Source organism: Rhopalosiphum padi, chromosome 2 (genome assembly GCF_020882245.1).
Source record: "Rhopalosiphum padi isolate XX-2018 chromosome 2, ASM2088224v1, whole genome shotgun sequence".
In the NCBI taxonomy this organism is placed as follows: Eukaryota; Metazoa; Arthropoda; class Insecta; order Hemiptera; family Aphididae; genus Rhopalosiphum; species Rhopalosiphum padi.
Genome location: NC_083598.1, coordinates 25760506 through 25779287, shown reverse-complemented (window position 1 = coordinate 25779287; position 18782 = coordinate 25760506). Strand labels below are relative to the sequence as shown.

Genomic DNA, 18782 nt, shown 5'->3' with positions numbered 1-18782 from the left:
AAATTGCATCCAATTTATTTGATATTTTTATAAATTTAATTAGTTACGAGTATTGTCGTATGCCACGTAGATAGTTAATTTATTTTACGATTGGCGTATTAAGAAAATTGGTAAGTATCATTTTAATACATAATATCGCCAAAAAAAATTTAATTAAATTAATTAAAAAACAAAATTTTTCCATTAATCGTGATCAGTTAGTTATCATCAATATGCGTAGTTATCTATAAAAAAAATACGTATTAAATCCTAAAGGACTTTTTAGGATGTTAAATGGCATACAAATGTAAAATGCCCAAAAATAGAAACACAATTACTAATATTATGATAAAGACTAAAGTAACTGATCAGTTAGTTTCTGTGATGAGTGATGACTAATTAGTAAAAAAAAGTAAGTTAACACGACAATTTTTACTATTGGGATTGGGCTAATTGCTACTTGCTTTTATATAAAGGTGCTACTGCTGTAGTGCTATAATAGTATAATTATTAATTAGTCTAATTAATAGTGCTATTGCCTATTAGAGAATAAAAAATAAAGTGTTGTTGCCGTTGTTGGACATCCGCTGACATTTGAGGTTATGTAGTTTATAACGTACGTTTCCGATGCATAGGTTTCCGTTTCGTAGTTTGTGCAGTTGCAGCTGAACGCGCACCCTACATCCATTATTTTGTCCTTGACGAAAAAAAAATATCTGTTGTTGTTCTACTGCCTTCTTTTCAGTTTTCAGTTCGGTATTCGGCGCGATGATTCAATGATTGTTTTCTAGACCGATAATTTTTTTTCGCTCGAAAGTTCATTGGTGTGCGATTTCTGAATAATTCAAGACAATTACACTGTCAGTGTTTGGAATATTTACTTGACGATATAGTTGAATCGTATCCACGAACAAATGTGCACGACGATAAACCTGTTATCATTTTACGACGAGCCCAAGTGGTCGGTAAGTCTTTTGCCACTTATTGTTTTTATGTGTCTTTTTAATTGTATTCCTATTTCAATTTAACTTCTTACTCGTCAAATTCGTATTATGGCACTAAATTATATTTCCGGTTGATCTTCTATAGCCGAGTAGAATATTTTGGTGGACCAAGTAAATAATTCAAATTCGTTATAGATAAACCAGCTGATGACACCTAGTCTACTCTAAGCCTATAGAATATATTTGTAGAATATTTTTTCTGAGGTATCTATTTAAATACTGTTAATTTATGTTAATGTTAAAATTGCAATAAAAAATAAACATATATTGTATGGTAGATATAGTGTGAAATACCTAGTATATTTATCCAGTAAAATTTTATGTGATTTCAATGTAATTTTAAAAACTAAGTTAAGAAAAGATAAAATAAAAGATTAAAAATTATTCATTAGTATAGGTAATTTATGTACTTTGTCTAATTTTTTCACAACTAACCAATTACCTATTTTCATTTGTTTGTAAGTAAGTGGAAATAAAGTATTAGTTAACTTATAAAATTACAAGTTTTAGATATTTTAAAATAATCACAATCCTTAATATGACATGATAAATAAATCATATTTTTTTTATTCTATTCATGTATTTGTTTACATTTTTAAAATGAAATGATTATTTGATATTCTTGTTTCTAATATAGATCATATACAAATTATATATATAGAAGATACTCAACACAAATATATTTAACAGTTAAATTCAATTTATAGTTATATGGTACACTTAAAAAAATAGATTTTATTATATTAGAACACATACGTAATATTTTATGAGTAGTGAGTATGCAACAGGAATGCCATAATTTTATCTATAATTGTTGTTGATTTAACTACTAAGTAGTTAATACATTTAAAATAAATAAACAATAGTTTTTTCAAGTATTTGAGCTATTAATTGTTAAAACATTTATTATTTATTTGTGTACCAATTCACCTATCTTTATTAATTTAAATATCCAAAAATAAATAATAAATACCTCACCATTTAATAATAATTAGTAGCTTACAAAATGATAAATTATCATTAGGTACATATTTAATTTGACTTTTTTTTTAAAGATTATTACTTACTAGGTAGGTACTGAAGTTTAAAGGTTTGAAACTATCAATATGAGAATACTTAATAAGGGGAGTTGTCTAGTGTATTTGCAAGGCCAAAATAATTTTAAAGCCTATAACAATCACTTTATTAGTGACATTAGTAATTTGTTGTATGACCATAAAATCTATCTATTTATTACCATTAAAAGTTCTTAAAGTACTTACCTACATATAGTTTATAGAGTCTTTGTTTTAAATTTTATATATTTTTATTTTATCAGGGTATCTAGGTTCTTATTTAATTACTAAATATCAACAAATTATTATTTTTTTTAATAAGAAAAAATATTTACAATTTATACCTTTTATAATAAAATAAGTAATTACTATCTTCTATCCAACTAGATATTGTGTCAATTCTGTGAACTTCCATGCACTATTCTGCTATAATCAAACCAGTCACAGGATTTTGAGTGGAGATGTACAGAAAAACTGATCTTTATTGGTTAGCAGGATGTTCTCTCACTGCATAGAGTATAATATGTATACAAAGATACACGAGCAAGGCAGGTTGATTAAGATGTTTAATGAAACTATCTACTTCAAAGATTTCATTTAAACCCCACCATTCCATTCTGAAAAACATTATTAAAGCTCTTTTTTTTTTGTCCCAAAACTTTAGACTAACATCTTAATAATAAGATTTCCTTTTTTAATTCCTCCCTAAATATTCTTTAAAATTATATAGCTTCTTTATATATGTATCTAATACAGTGGTTTTCAATCTTTTTAGTACCGTGGCCCAAATTTACCCCAAAAAATCTTTCGCGACCCACATGGTTTCATTTTCAAAAAGTAGCTATAAAAAACAAAATTTGTATTATATAAATATGTATAAACTTGTAATATATATTTAATATTTTATAGGTTTATTATCAATTTATTTTTATAAATGTACTTTTAATAATGAGGTGTATGCGAAATGTATGCATTGACATCATAATTCAAAAAATTGTTTACGACCCACTAATAATTGACTGACGACCCACACTTTGAGAAACGCTGATCAAATACATTATTAAATCATCCAATTAGAATTTTCTTGTCTTTATTTCCTAATGTTTATTTTGTCCATTTCTTCTCATATATTTGAATTTTAATCCCACATTATGATGTGTTTATTTTATCTTTTTAACAGTTTTATAAATTCTTTTATATCTTTGCACATTTGATACCTATTACCTACCTATGTGTTAATAATTTTTATATTATATAAATAAATATAAAGAATTAATTTTTGTGACTTATTATGCTAATTCAATAATTTCATTATAGGCATAAGCTTTTACATAAGCATATTCAATTGATAATTATCATTACTTACATAAAAAAAATGTTATTATGTTGATATATTGTTCTCAAAGATCAACAATAATTGAATTGATTGTGCTTATTTATTTATTTGGTGTAAACACCCTGGTGGGCTCAAGTACAGTGACAATAAAATATATACTAATAACATTGTTAGAATAGAGATACAAGTACAATAGTAGTATAAATTAAGTACATAATATTAAATTAAATTAACAAAATATAAAGTGATAATTTTAGTGATGTGCGTCAGGCTGCAAAAAACAGTGTTTTATAGAATACAAATCATTCATAATAAACAAATCAAGTTTTAATTTATTGCACTCTCTGGCTGTTCGATCAATAAGGTTATTAATGCCATAGGATGTTCAATGGAAAGGGATTTCAAATGTGGGACAAGAACATGAATTAAATTTAGGAACATGGAAGTTTATAAACTGTAATAGTTAAAGATAAAACACCATTTACTAATTTAGATAGAAAACAGATGTCTGTATATTTTCATTTATTAACAAGAGAATCTAAGTTAAGGGAAGCCTGTATAGAATTAAGGGATATTGACTCGGATGGGTGATTATTGGAATGCATACATCTCTTATATACCATTAAGCGTAAAAATCTTCTTTGTACATACATGCTTAAGTGATTCCATCAATCCGACTTGTGTTGGGTTTTAAATAATTGAACAATATTCCAACGTGGGTATAACTAAAGAAATGTACAACGTTTTTAGACACTGTTCGTTCCTGCATTCAATAGTTTTTAATTTTTTTACTTATACTTACAGTTTATATTATATTTATATCAAATTGTGCAATTTAGTATTAATTTATGTTTTTTAATATTTATTTAAACTAAAATTGATGAAGTAAATACCCCTCAAAATACCCTTAGTAAATACAATAATTAATATGACTTTAAATTCCATACTTATTATCTTGAAGTAAGTATCTTCCTATAAGGTTAACGTTAAATTGTATATTAAGTTTTTTTCAAAATTAACATTGCATAAAATTGTAGGTATTTATTTTAATTTCAACTATTGTAATAGGTAATCATTAACTAAGAAGTGATATATCTAATTAGTATGATTGTTAAGTTAATATTGGTCATTAAAATGGTATAAGCTATACCTCAAAACGTTTAAAAATTAAATTGGTAATGTACCTGTATATTTATTAAACTTATTTAAAATAATTAGTAATTACCTACTTATTAAACTGTTATCTATGTTTTTTAATGAATGTTATAAAATAGTAAATGATCTGCGGATTTAAATATTCTGAAAATTAGTAAAATAGCTGATAGTAATATTATTTTAGTAAAAAAAAAAAAATCATAATCTGATGTTATTATGGTTAAAACAAGTTATAAATAAAACTGTTTTTTCATGTATAGGTACAATTGTACAAGATTATTTTTGTAACAAAGTCACTCATAATTACAAAAACTATTATTATTTAAGTTTTTTGTAATCTTTCAATGGATTTTTAATTAGTATTAATTAACTTAGGTGTTACCGTATTTAAAGTTTAGATGAAAATAATAGACTAACATTTTTCTGAGTACCCATATTTACACTCTACTTTGCTCATGGATAAAATATTCTGATTTTGAATATGAGATAAAAAAATTTAAAAAATAGTAAAAACATTATAAACTTAACAATTTATCTGCTCGCGTGTGATATCATTTTTATTTGTCAGACTGTTGTGTAGCCGCCTTTGCTTTTGTGTGGTACTGATATATCTAAAAATATTATACATTTTTTATTTTTAGCTAGTTAATTTAAACTAATTTTTATCAAATTTATCCACTCTTATAAAATATATCAAAAATTATTCAAAAATGTAAAATAAAAGTTTCATATTTAAATTCTTTGATATTTAAAACAAATTTTCCGCTTAGCATTAATGTACTATAACAAAATGTAATTAAATCTACGCTTTAATAATAAATAATGTATTATTTTGTTACAGGACATTAATCATATAGATGAATTGCATAACAAAGAAGTATAGCACTTAACAGCAATTTACTATACAGCCTCAGATAAATTCGCCATCTAAAAAAATGGCTGCCGGATCACCCCATGATTTAGATGGTTTTTTACCTCTGTTATCAACTTCTGATATAAGGATGAAAGTAACTGTTGGTGGTAAATTATTTACTTATTTAGAAGAACCTAGTAATTCAGTTGAATGTTCTGATATTGGAATGTTTATTGATGGGGTTGTTCAATGGTTATCAAACAGCAATCCCAAAGTTACTCAATATGGGATTGAAATAATAACACAGTTAATAACTAGAATGAGAACGGATTTTAGACCATATATTTCTACTGTACTACCTTTAGCTGTCGACCGTCTAGGTGATAGTAAGGATTCAATTAAAGTCAAAGCACTTTTTCTTATTATGAAATTAATGGAATGTGATACAATTAGCCCTCAGGCATTATTCGACAAAATATCAGCTAATGCATTCTATCACAAAAATAGTAATGTTAAAGAAGGAGCAATGAAGTTATTATTATCAACTGTTGAAGAATTTGGTGCCAACTGTATCACTATATCAAAAATTGTACCCATGATTGTAAAACTTTTAAGTGATCCTAATGTTCAAGTGAGGCATAAAGCATTTGAAACACTTGTTGATTTATATAAACATGTTGGAGAAAAATTACGTGTAGATATACAAAAAAAATACACCATTCCTCAAGGTAAAATGACTGACTTGATGAATAAATTTGATGATGCTAAAGCAGCTGGAGATTTATTGCCAACTGCTTTTGTTGGACTTAGCTTAGCTGATGATGATGAGACTGATCGTGCTTGTATGTCAGCACCTAGACGCATTCCTGGTAGTGTTAAAAGACCTGGTTCATTTTTTCCTCCAAATTCTGCAACACCTTTACAACGAACTGGTTCTGTAAGAAAACCCAATTCAGCGTCTTCTACCTCTTCTCATGCTGGTGCTGTTGATGAAGATACTTTTATTCGATCTTTTGAAGATGTTCCTACAATACAGATTTTTAGTGTACGAGATTTAGATGATACTATGAAAAAATTACACGAGTCTATTCAAGATGGTAATGAACAATGGAATAAACGAGTTGAATCTTTGAAAAAAATTAGATCACTTGTATTAACTGGTTCAACAAAATATGAAGAGTTTTTCAATAATTTGAGATATTTAGAACATTCCTTTCAAACGTCTGTCAAGGACTTGAGATCTCAGGTTGTTAGAGAAACATGTATTACTATAGCATTTTTATCTCAACGTTTGGGTAATAAATTCAATCACTTTGCTGAATCAATTTTTAGCAATTTAATTGATCTTATACCAAATTCAGCAAAAGTAACCGCTTCATCTGGATTAATTGCTATAAGATTTATATTAGAACATACTCATGCTCCTCGTATTATACCTATTCTTGCAAATAGCCTAGGATCTAAGTCAAAAGATATTCGTCGTGCATGTTGTGAATTCTTTGATCAAATTTTACGTACGTGGCCAACTCAAGCATTAGAAAGACACATCACAATACTTCAGGATTCCATAAAAAAAGGTATAGCAGATGCCGATTCAGATGCTCGAGTGTTATCACGGAAATCTTATTGGGGATTTTGTGAACATTTTCCAGAACAAGGAGAAATATTATTAAATAAACTAGAACCAGCATATCGTAAAGTATTACTAACAAATACTGGATCTAATTCATGTTTACCAAAATCTGTTATGGCTGAAAGTACAAGATTACCTTCTCGTCGTCCAGTTACTCCACAAAGCAACATTTCAATGAGATCAAGCAGTGCCATAGATTTACAAGCTGCGCAAAGAGCAAAAGCTCGTGCTCAATATGCAGCACTTGCTAGACAAAAAGTTAACCCCATGGTGTCTCCTCAATCTGTTACCAAAAAACCTAATGAAGATATGCATCAATCAGAAAGAATTGGGAGATCAAGAGGAAGAGTATCAATATCTCAACCAACTAGTCGTTCAGGATCACCATCTTCAAGATTTACTTTTGGCCAACCAAAATCGCGAAGAGGCAGTTCTGGTATACCCAGATCTCAAGATACTAGTAGAGAAGCTAGTCCTAATAGATATAGTTCCCTTGGATCACACACAAGTAGTAGACGGCCACCTATTTTGCCTACGTCTAGACCAATAATGGCACAAAAAATATTAATGCAGAGTCGAGAAGCAGAATCTGCCCTGGCTGATGCTCTGGGAAGTACTACTGGTCATAAATCACCAAGAAAAATATTAGGAAGATCATTAGATGATCATAGTGATGAGAGTGAGACATCTAGCATTTGTTCTGAACGCTCAATTGATTCTCATCGGCGGCCTTCCGATTCATTTTATTGGAATGGATCACAACATCGCTTGCATAAAGAGATTTGGGAGAGCTCTAGTTTAGATATAGATGATATAATATTAAACTGTGAAAGTTCAAACTGGAATAATCGCAAGGAAGGCTTAGTAAGCTTACAAAGATATTTGCAACAAGGAAATATTTTAAGTGAAATATTATTAAGGAGGCTAACAGATATATTTACTAAAATGTTTATGGATTCTCAAACAAAAGTTATAAGTCTGTTTCTGGATGCTTTAAATGAATTAATTGTTACACATAGTCAATATTTAGAGCATTGGTTATATATACTTTTAGCCAAGTTATTCAATAAGGGAGGTTCTGATATACTTGGTTCTGTGCATTCAAAAATATTAAAAACAATGGAAATTGTAAGATTATCTTTTCCTTGTGATTCTCAGCTAACTGCCGTATTTAAATTTCTCACAGATCCTACACAAACTCCTAATGCTAAAATGAAAATATTTGCTATGAGTTATATATCAAAATTAGCTGTTACAACAGATCCAGGATCAGCATTTCCGTCTGCGGCAGATGGAAAAAAAGATTATGCTACTCTAGCATTAACGAAAATGATTGGATGGACTATGGGTAATAATATAAAGCAAGGACCTGAGTTAAGACGTGCTGCACAAGAATCTATTCTTGCATTATACAGTTTAAATGCATCTCAAATCACATTAAGATTATCCCAGTTACCAGAAGAGTATCAAGAAGCAGTTTCTGGACTCATTAAAAACAGAGTCAGGAGAAGTAGTGTTGATCAATTAATGTCTCCGAAATATCATAACCGACAGTCCCCAACAAGTCTTGCTTCACCGCCTTTGCAACAAGACAACACTGATACTTTCAATTCAGAAGAAATCTACAAGTCATTAAAACAAACCACTGCTGAAATACAAAAGTACAGTTTAGAATGCCATTATACAGGAGAAAGAGATGCTGCTTCTTATGACTCTGGAATAAGTCAAATGTCAGTCCGTACTGAAACTGATAATCATAACTTAAATGGTTACAAAAATGGCCATACTGCAACAACAGATGGAATTATAAAAATATTAGATGATTTAGATAAAGATTCCCTTCAACTGGATTATAAACAATCAAATTTAAACCGTTTAAAAGAATTAATTAGAGATGGTCCTTCTGATCTTCTTATAAAAAATTTCAAAAAAATTATTAAAGTTGTTCTGAAATTATTGATGGACAATGAACCAATTGTACGAGAACAAGCTATCATTTTGATTACATATCTTGTTCAAAAGCCAGAAATGGTTACTTGTTTTTACAACTTCACTGAATTGATTATATTAAAAGTACTAAATATGTGTTGTGATCCCTGTAAACCTGTTGTAAAAGTTGCTGAAGAATGTTCATTTGCCTTAAGTATCTCTTTACAACCAGAAACAGTTGTTAGAGTAATTACTCCATTGATATCGGCAAAAGAATTTCCTGTTAATTTGATGGCAATCAAGATGATGACTAAACTGGTTGATATGTATGGCAGCCCTCCTGTAGCTGTTCAAATGAAGGAGATAATGCCTGGTTTACTACAAGGCTATGATAATCCTGATAGTGCGGTTCGAAAATCAGCAGTCTTTTGTATGGTTTCATTACATAAAGTATTTGGTGAACAAGAATTTGCACCTCATATATCAAGTTTAAATGGCGCCAAGCTCAAGCTATTGAACTTATATATTGAACGTGCTCAACAGTCTTCTCCAACATCGCCCAAAACCACTTCTTAAACTAACTATTTATAATATTTATTAACGAACAAAATAATAAGAGTCCTATAAAGGTATTCCATTAAAAGTTTTAGAAACTTGTATGTGATATTCAAGTTGCTTCTTTTATCTAACATTGGGATGCTCAACAAAATATTAGTACTTTAGTCATTATTAACTATTGCCTTTTCAAACTCAACCACATAACAATGTTTTACATTTTAATATTTGATAATTTTTAATCACTAACTAGTGTAAAGTTAATTATTGTATCTAAATTACAATTTTAATCTTTTGTCAAACCATCACATCTCCTAATAATAAATTAAGGAATTGTCTATTAACCAAAAATATATAATTATTTTTATCCAGTTGTAAAATAATATTTTGTAACTGTGTACGAGTTAGTTTTTAATATATTGCTATTGGTTGTATTATTACTATTGACTTGTTAAGATACTATTTTAAACTTTTTTTTTTTAGTATAGTTCTTGAAAATCTATTTTTAAATAACTGAAGTACTGATTTCTATTAATTCATTTCTATTAATCTGTTTTGTTTATAATACTTCTTTAAGTTTAAACTTTTTTGTTGTCATATATAGTGTGTTTCTGTTAATTTCAGACTATCAACAAGTATTATTGCATTAGTTAAATTTTTTTATTTAATTATATTTTATCCTTTGTAATATGTGGCTTAAATTATTTATTTAGTCACATAAATAATTTAAAGTATATTATTATACATTTATAATTCATACATGTCTTGTTTAAATATATTGTGCCACTATTTTTTTCAGTGATTTTGTTAAAAATATTGTGATAATTGTAATATATTAGTTCAACTATTTTATATTTCCGTTTACACTATGAAAAATAATTTACAGAACGATACAATAAAACAATTCATGTGAACTTATGATAAATAAAAAAAAAAAAATAAGTAACTACATAATTATTATGTTTGGAGATATTTTGTCGATAGTTTTCTTCAAAATAATATTTTTTCCCAAAACTGTGTATATTGTTTTATTATTAAATTAAGACTTTAAGAGTTAGTCAAGAAATAAATGTTATTTCGTTTTTTACGGTTTGTAGTTTAAGTAAATTATAAACAAAATGTTATGAATGTCAAAATTTATTAATTGTGTTAGTGGCACGCTAATTTATTGTGTAAAAATATATACTGATGAATTATTTAAAAAAATGTCATAAATTTATAATAGATTTTTTACAAAAAAACTTTTAGTTTCTACTTGTGAGTTTGTAGAATAAATGCATTATACTTCCATTATAATTTTTTGTGATTTTATTATTTTATTTTTATGGTAACTACTATTGTTGTAATGTTATTTTAATTTTTGTACAAAAGCCATAATAAAATTAAAACCCAATAAAATTAATTGTTTTTATTTCTTTCCTATTTAAAAACTTTAGTGTAAGTACCTATCTAACGCTATCTTTATTATTTGTATGATAAACATGTATAATTTGTAATTTGTCAGTTACAGTAGTTAGTTGTAGGCTATAGCTGTGGATCATACTAGTGTGATTCGAAAGCTGGTCTACTTTAGATGTCTAGCGACGACTAGATCATGATGATATAGAGGACGAAAAATGTAAATAATAATCATGAATTCATGACAATAAAAAAAACTTCTGCTGATAAGTGCTGACGTTTGCGTGTCCTATAATAATATTAATACCGATTACGAACGTACAATAATTTCTAATGCCTGTTTAAAATGTTTAAATAGGCCTAGGCCTAGTTTCTACTGCAATTTATTTTCTCGTAGTTGTGGGCGTGTACACGCGCCACGTCTCGCCATCCTCCCACCAATTACCTACCTAGAACATCGGGAACCGGTGAACCATACGAAACATTTAAAATATAATATTTTAATTAACAGCAATTCGATGAGCTGCAGATGAGCTAATTAATATTGTCGTGGTTATAACACTTATAACTGTTAAGACACCAGTCGTTATTCTGGAACAATAATAATAATATCTTCAATTGTGTGGTCGGAAGTAAAATGTACACATTGATCATAGATACCCACACGGCCACATGACTACATAATATTATTAAGTATTGTCTTGAAGAGTATAGTGGTTTTTTTTTTTTAGTGTTTTAAAATTTGGTCAACTTGGGGTTATTATATAATGTAGATTATTCCAAAAATAAAAAAATGACGTAGTCGCGTAGCTTTATAGGTAGGTATACACTTTAAAAGTGTTAGTTTCTTTTACCAATGATTGTTATTTATTAGACTAAAACATAAGTAACATTCGACTTTTTGTACGAAATATGAAATCTATGATATTTATAAAATAAATTGAGACAACAGAAATTGTGTTTAATAAAGAGGATATAATTCGATCTTTTTAGAAACCCTATTCTCTAGATCTTTACAACAAATAAATCAAAAAACACTGTTCGTGTTATTACTTATTTGGTATTCTTAAGAGTAAGTACCTAATTCTCACAGTTTTCTAAAAGTGAAAGAACGTGTATAATTTTAATTTACAGACAATTTCGCTTTATTCTAATTTATTTGGTTTACAAAAGAAAAAAAATACAAATATTAATGCTGTTTTGTAACATTATAGCATACGTCTAACTGTACGTGGCTATGGACCACGAGAAATTATGTTTGCAAGTTGCTTAGTTAATTGGCAAAGGCAAATAACTTAGTGATAAAATTCTGAGTTATAATTGCTATAAATTATAATATGTATAATATAATTCTACGGAAATTCTACTGTCGTTCGTCATTGTCAAGTTTACAGGACACAACGGCCTATGGGATATGATTATTGATTATTGATTTGGCTTAAATGTTCGAATCCATTGATTCATTTGATTCATATGTGATTTCAGATTTGGCGGCGAATGGCGATGGTAAATGATAATTGATAATGATACCCATCGTATATATGATTATTATCACAGAACAATATATATTATCTATGGTGTTTACGTGTGCTGATAAGTGATAACCTATAATTCTTTAAAACTGTGGTCTGCAAAGTAGAGCAAACTGCAAAGTCGAAAAGCGTCAAACACTCAAACGACCTGTCCTGTCAGCGAGAGACGAGACACGAGAGTGGTCGGTTGATTATTAAGGTCTACTTAAAGTGTCGAAAGTTGTAAAAATGTCCATAGCGGCCGTTGAAGTAGGCGAATTCGAGTTATTGAACGCGAAGAATTCATGGATATCCAAGTCCTGTCTAAAAGATATTAATAAAATTGAATGCCAACCAGTGTAAGTTTAATCAACATTAATTGTTTTACACTTAAATTTTGTAACGATTTTGTAATGGTTAGAATGTTTAAAAAACTTTGTCATGTTATTGCACAGTATTTGAAAACAATTTGCCGACTGATTCTTTACACTATAGTATTAAACAACTTGAAATACAAAAAATTATAAATACCTATCATTTTCAAATTAATAATTCCTATTAGTAATAACTAATAATTAAAGTTCTCAAACTACTTAGTATTTAATTATTCTCGATAAAAATAAATTTTGCTTTGTGCATCTACCTATTTGAGTAACTATGTACCTAATTTATATAACGAAAATATATTAAAATTTGTTAAAAGTAAAAAAAAATTCTTTATATCTTTATTATTAGTCATACTGTAACTTGTCAATGTCTATTAAGTTTTGTTAGAATAATTACATATTTTAATGTTATAGGTACCAATGTGCATTATATCATTTATTTGTATGTTTTTATATTTTTAATATAGATTACCTGTTAAAGACGAAAAAAATGTTCTTGTGACTTCAGCACTACCATATGTCAACAATGTTCCACATCTTGGTAACATAATTGGTTGTGTTTTATCTGCCGATGTTTTTGCAAGGTAAGTTTTTTAAATAATATGATCTGTCTAAACATAGGTAATTGATTATTATTTATATAAATGCATTGTATACTATACTATTAAATAAATTAAGTACAATGAATATTTATTCCAGTAGTCTAAATATGATATCGTTGTATTCTTATTTTTTAATTACTAATTTATCATTAAATTAAATTAATTTTGGTTGTTTTTTTAAATTTTATTCATTAGATATTGTAGATTGCGTGGTTGGAATACATTATACATTAGTGGTACTGATGAATATGGTACTGCAACTGAAACAAAAGCATTAGAAGAAAAATTAACACCGCAAGAAATCTGTGACAAGTATTTCAAAATTCATAGTGAAATATATAAGTGGTTCAATATTAGTTTTGATCATTTTGGTAGAACTACATCACCGAAACAAACCGAGTAAAAATTATATCTATATAGTTCTAAATTTGAATGTAATATATTTAAATTAAATTAGTTCTTAAAAAAAATTGGTTTGTATTTAATTTAGAATTGTTCAAGAAATATTTAAGGAAGTACACAATAATGGTTATACTACTACTGCATCTATGGAACAACTTTTATGTGAAAATTGTGATAGGTATGTAATTTATCAAAATACATTTCTTAAATCACACATGCAGATAATTTCTTATTTTTAATATTATTCTGAAATTAATTATTTTGTTTTAGATTTTTAGCTGATCGATTTGTTGAAGGAACATGTCCTCTGTGTAAATATGAGGATGCTAGAGGTGATCAATGTGATGGTTGTGGACATTTAATAAATGCTACTGAACTTATAAAACCTAGATGCAAGGTTTGTCAAAAAACACCAGTTGTACGTAGTTCTCAGCAACTCTTTTTGAATTTACCCAAAGTTGAAGCTAAACTTAATGATTGGGTAGATAAATCTGGTGATGATTGGTCTTATAATGCTAAAGTGATAACTAAGGCTTGGTTAAAAGATGGTTTAAAGGAGAGATGTATAACGAGAGATTTGAAATGGGGAATTCCTGTTCCACTTGAAGACTTCAAGTCAAAAGTATGCATTTAATTTAATTTTTTAATGACTTTTTATTTTTACATTATTAGCAAAATATCTCTAACAACTAATTTTATAGGTGTTTTATGTTTGGTTTGATGCACCAATTGGCTACATGAGCATGAGTGCTGTATATACTCCAGAATGGCGTAAATGGTGGCAACCAGAAGATGATACTAAAATAACATACTACCAATTCATGGCAAAAGATAATGTGCCTTTTCATTCCGTCATGTTTCCAGTATGCCTATTTTCTACTGAACGAAACTATACAATGGTCAATCATATAATGGCAACAGGTTTGTGATTGTAAAAATGTCGAGCTTAATCAGTATTTATGTATATTTATTATTCTTTTAGAATATTTAAACTATGAAGATGGTAAATTTTCTAAGTCCCGTGGTATTGGAGTATTTGGAAATGATGCTCAAGATACAGGGTTGCCTGCTGATGTTTTTAGATTTTACTTATTGTTTGTCCGTCCTGAATCACAAGATAGTTCATTTAGCTGGGCTGATCTAGCTACTAAAAATAATTCTGAGTTGTTGAACAATTTAGGAAACTTTTGTAACAGGTAATTTAATTATACTTTTTTACTTATTTATGCTTATGTATTTATATTGTTTAGAAAAATAATATGTAGTCTTATTATAAAAACTATAAAATACTAATTAGTAAAAAAACAAATATTTCAGAGCTTTATCGTTCTTAGAAAAGTTTTTTGATTGTGTTATTCCTGAAATTCAATTAGGAAATGACGAACTCACTTTATTAGCATTAGTAACACGTGACCTCAAAGAATACATAAATATGTTGGATAAAGCGAAACTTAGAGATGGCTTACGACTCATACTTTCAATATCTCGCCATGGTAACCAATACATGCAATTCCAAAAACCCTGGGTGTTAATAAAAGGATCAAATGAAGAAAAGTAATGACACAATTGAAAATAAAAGTAGTATTTATTTTATTTGACTAATCTTATTGTATAATATTGTAGAATCAGAGCAGGTACAGTCATTGGACTAAGTTGTAATTTAGTTTGTTTACTAGCTGTCATGTTACAACCTTATATGCCACAAACTGTTAATATAATTGGAAAACAGTTGAACATTGATATCTCTACATTTTTATTAAACAATTTCGTATCAGTTTTTTTGCCACCTGGACATAAAATTGGAAAAGTATTATTCAACAGTTTTATGCTTATAAACAATAAATACTAATTTATTTTTATTTAAATCATAGCCAGCTCCATTATTTGAAAAAATTGATCCATCAGTCGTCAATCAATTAAAAAGTCGCTTTGCTGGCAAACAGAAATCACAGGAAAAAGAATTAGTAATGGCTGCTGGTTTGGACCTTAAACAAATTACAACTGTAGAACAAATGGAAGAAGCTATTTTTAAACAAGTAAATAAACCTATTTTAATAAATGTTAAAGTTTTTTATGTTTCAAATTGTTTTTAAAATGTTTACCGCCATTGCTAATCACAGGTTGGCGTTGGTAGTAAGGTTGCCACCAATCTGTGATCGTCCCTTGTACATATATTTAGATAAGTTTATGAATAAATCGGCCATAGACAAACTGATTTAATACTTATTATAGCCATTCAGTACATATTAATAAACAATTTGTTGCAGCCGGGTTTTGTTTCCCGCGGTTTTTAATTTAGTTTTATTGAAAACAACTACAGTATTACTTAGCAGTACCTTGTAATTACACAATGTGTGACACTAAATTAAGAATATATATATATACTGAGCTCACTTATTAAACTATTAAAAAAAAAAGGGAATATTTTATAATTTATTTTATTTTATGTTAGGGAGATACAGTGCGACAATTAAAGCAAAGCGGAGCTCAAAAAAGTGAGTGGGAACCGTATGTCAAAACATTATTGGAGATGAAGAAAAGCTTAGAACAAATGAAATTAGATTCCAATCCAATATCTATTGATGACTTAGAAGAAGAAATTTCCAAACAAGTAATTGCAATATTGCATAGTTATTTGGGGTTATTTATAAATATGTGTTATACTATCAAACTTACCTTAATACAAAACTAATCAGTATAGTGTACTTTAACTATAATACCCATTAATCATTATAATTACAAATTTATTGTTGATGCTAATAATTCGAAAAGTTAACCATCCATGTTAGTTTTCATTTTTTCATATTATTACAAGATATTTATAAAACATTTCTTATCTAGTGTTAAATATAGTGTATATTACATTATATACAAAGAATATTAAATATAGTAATTTTAATATTTTCATAATTTATAGTCGACGTCTAGAATGTAATCCAATATTATCATTTGCAAAGTAATGGCAGGTACATTGTTTTATTGCCATCACTTAGTATACATTATACAACTAAATAGAACAATTGATATGATATAACGCATGCAAGTAGATGGAGCTTGTTTCCGAGACATATTTTCTTTGGTTGAAACACAGTAATTTCTCTTTTTATGCTTGAGTTCAAGCTGTGTCTTAGCACAACTATCCCAATCCACAGAGTAGTTCTGTTTAGTTGTATTAGTGATACATCTATTTTTTTAAATGTGCACAATCATACATTGAATAATGTGGCTAAACTCAGTTAGTTATAATAGTTGACTGTAAAATATTTTAACTTAATGTTTTTTCCTTGTATTTTTAATTGTCATTAATTTGGTAGTGAAGTAAAACAATTTTTGAAATAATATGATAAATTCTATCTGTTAATGTAAGATTAAGTTAGTAAAACTTAATTTATTATTGAACTGTATTAATTAAAATTTAAAACAGTTGATAAACTACAAAATTGATTAGCACGCAATTGGTAAATACTAAATATATAATCGTTTTTATTATTATATTTACTAAATTAAAATAATTTGTTGACAGGGCGACAAGGTACGTAAACTAAAGGAAGCAAAAGTTGAAAAAAGTGAATTACAACCTGAAATTGATTTACTGTTACAATTGAAATCTAAACTATCTATATCAAAAGGTGTTCCAGTTGAAAACGGACAAAAAAAGAAACAAAAACCAACTAAAAAATAAACTTGACTATAACTTTCAATATGTTGAATTTTGTTCCTTAATACTACGAGATAAGATAATAGTAAAGTACACAATTTTTTCCAGTTCTGTAACAAATCAAATTTTTCCAATTAATTTTCATTCCTAACTTTTAATATTTCTCTTTAAAATATATTTATTTTATCCAACTATATTTATTACATAAAAATTGTATTCATTAGTTGAATAATTGTCATTTTTAAAATCTGTAAAGATCATATTAAATAAAGATATCCAATATGCAATAAATTGTATTTATAAATAAATATGTGTTATTATGTTTTTACATATTATTAATTATCACTTATAGTAATTTACTTATACACTAAATAGTATTGTTTCAAGTTATCTTTATTCAAATTCAAAAACTTGAATGGTGAACACTGAAAGTTAAGTCTTTAGTATACAGTCATAGGAGCGTGCAGATTTAAAGTTCGGAGTATGTCTAGGTCCTATAAAAAATTTGAATTATATATTATATTTATGTGCACTGGTTACTGAGTATATCTATTAAAAAATAAATACAAGATGAAATAATGTATTATAATTGAAATGAGAAAATGCATTTTAGTCAGTACCGGCTATTCTGTGATTAACATGTTGCTTCAGAAACACATACAATTAAGTGTTAATAACATTAAAATGTTATTATAAAATTATAAGTGTTTGACATTGATGTTTATAAAAATTATGAAAGCTTATGTAGATAATGTGAATTCAGACAATTCATCAGCCTCTCCTGTGTACTATAAAAATATGATTAAATAATACTAAGTTTGACATCAGTTTTTTGATCCATCTAAGATAGAGTCGCATATTGCCTTCAATGCATTGATAAATAAATTGAATAATTCCAAAATCTATTTTTATTTATTTATTATTTTTGGAATTGTCTGAAAAATTAATTTCAAATCAAATTAGTTTAAATCAATCATAAGCTTTAACTCTAAGGTTTAAAAATATTTTTGAAGAATTTTGTTACATTTTTAGTTGAAATTCAATGAAATATGAATAAGAGAAGGACTACAACTCTGAAGCTCCGTGGGCCCGTGGCTGCTATAGTAACCACAATTTGCCAATGACTTGAAAAAATTAGTTAAGATTAATAAAATATGGTAATTACTAATGTTACGTAAGTTCATAATTCATAAAATAACTGTTCATGGAAGCCCGCCGACCGGGAACCATTGTAATTTTGACGTACGCTCAAAGAACCTTACTCGGAGCCGATGATTTTTGTAGCTAGATAGCGCTGTTGTATATGAAATATACTTGTAAACCAAA

The 18782-nt window shown here is 27.7% G+C and overlaps 2 protein-coding genes across 3 annotated transcripts; both read left to right on the top strand.

Moving 5' to 3' along the window:
- The first annotated feature begins 648 nt into the window (after window positions 1-648).
- Window positions 649-10897, top strand: LOC132919949 (CLIP-associating protein 1-like). 2 transcript variants are annotated; one of them, XM_060981902.1, is made up of 2 exons: window positions 649-940; window positions 5371-10897. In XM_060981902.1, exon 2 carries the CDS (start codon window positions 5465-5467, stop codon window positions 9518-9520), a length of 4056 nt encoding a protein of 1351 aa, XP_060837885.1. In that variant the 5' UTR covers window positions 649-940; window positions 5371-5464; the 3' UTR covers window positions 9521-10897. The 2 variants fall into 2 exon arrangements, with proteins under 2 accessions (XP_060837885.1, XP_060837884.1); XM_060981901.1 differs by having other exon boundaries at window positions 649-944.
- Window positions 10898-12493: 1596 nt separating this feature from the next.
- Window positions 12494-17764, top strand: LOC132921307 (methionine--tRNA ligase, cytoplasmic). The gene is made up of 12 exons (XM_060984265.1): window positions 12494-12767; window positions 13262-13378; window positions 13592-13795; window positions 13887-13976; window positions 14069-14420; window positions 14500-14719; window positions 14781-14994; window positions 15116-15352; window positions 15422-15605; window positions 15670-15834; window positions 16251-16409; window positions 17322-17764. The coding sequence occupies exons 1-12, from the start codon at window positions 12658-12660 to the stop codon at window positions 17478-17480; spliced, it is 2211 nt and encodes a 736-aa protein (XP_060840248.1). The 5' UTR covers window positions 12494-12657; the 3' UTR covers window positions 17481-17764.
- Window positions 17765-18782: the final 1018 nt, after the last annotated feature.

Coding starts and splice junctions, on each gene's coding strand:
- LOC132919949 (XM_060981902.1), top strand. CDS start 5,465: ATGGCTGCCGGATCACCCCATGATTTAGATGGTTTTTTACCTCTGTTA.
- LOC132921307 (XM_060984265.1), top strand. CDS start 12,658: ATGTCCATAGCGGCCGTTGAAGTAGGCGAATTCGAGTTATTGAACGCG. Junction 12,768..13,261: donor AAAATTGAATGCCAACCAGT/GTAAGTTTAATC, acceptor TTTTTAATATAG/ATTACCTGTTAAAGACGAAA. Junction 14,720..14,780: donor CAATCATATAATGGCAACAG/GTTTGTGATTGT, acceptor TTATTCTTTTAG/AATATTTAAACTATGAAGAT.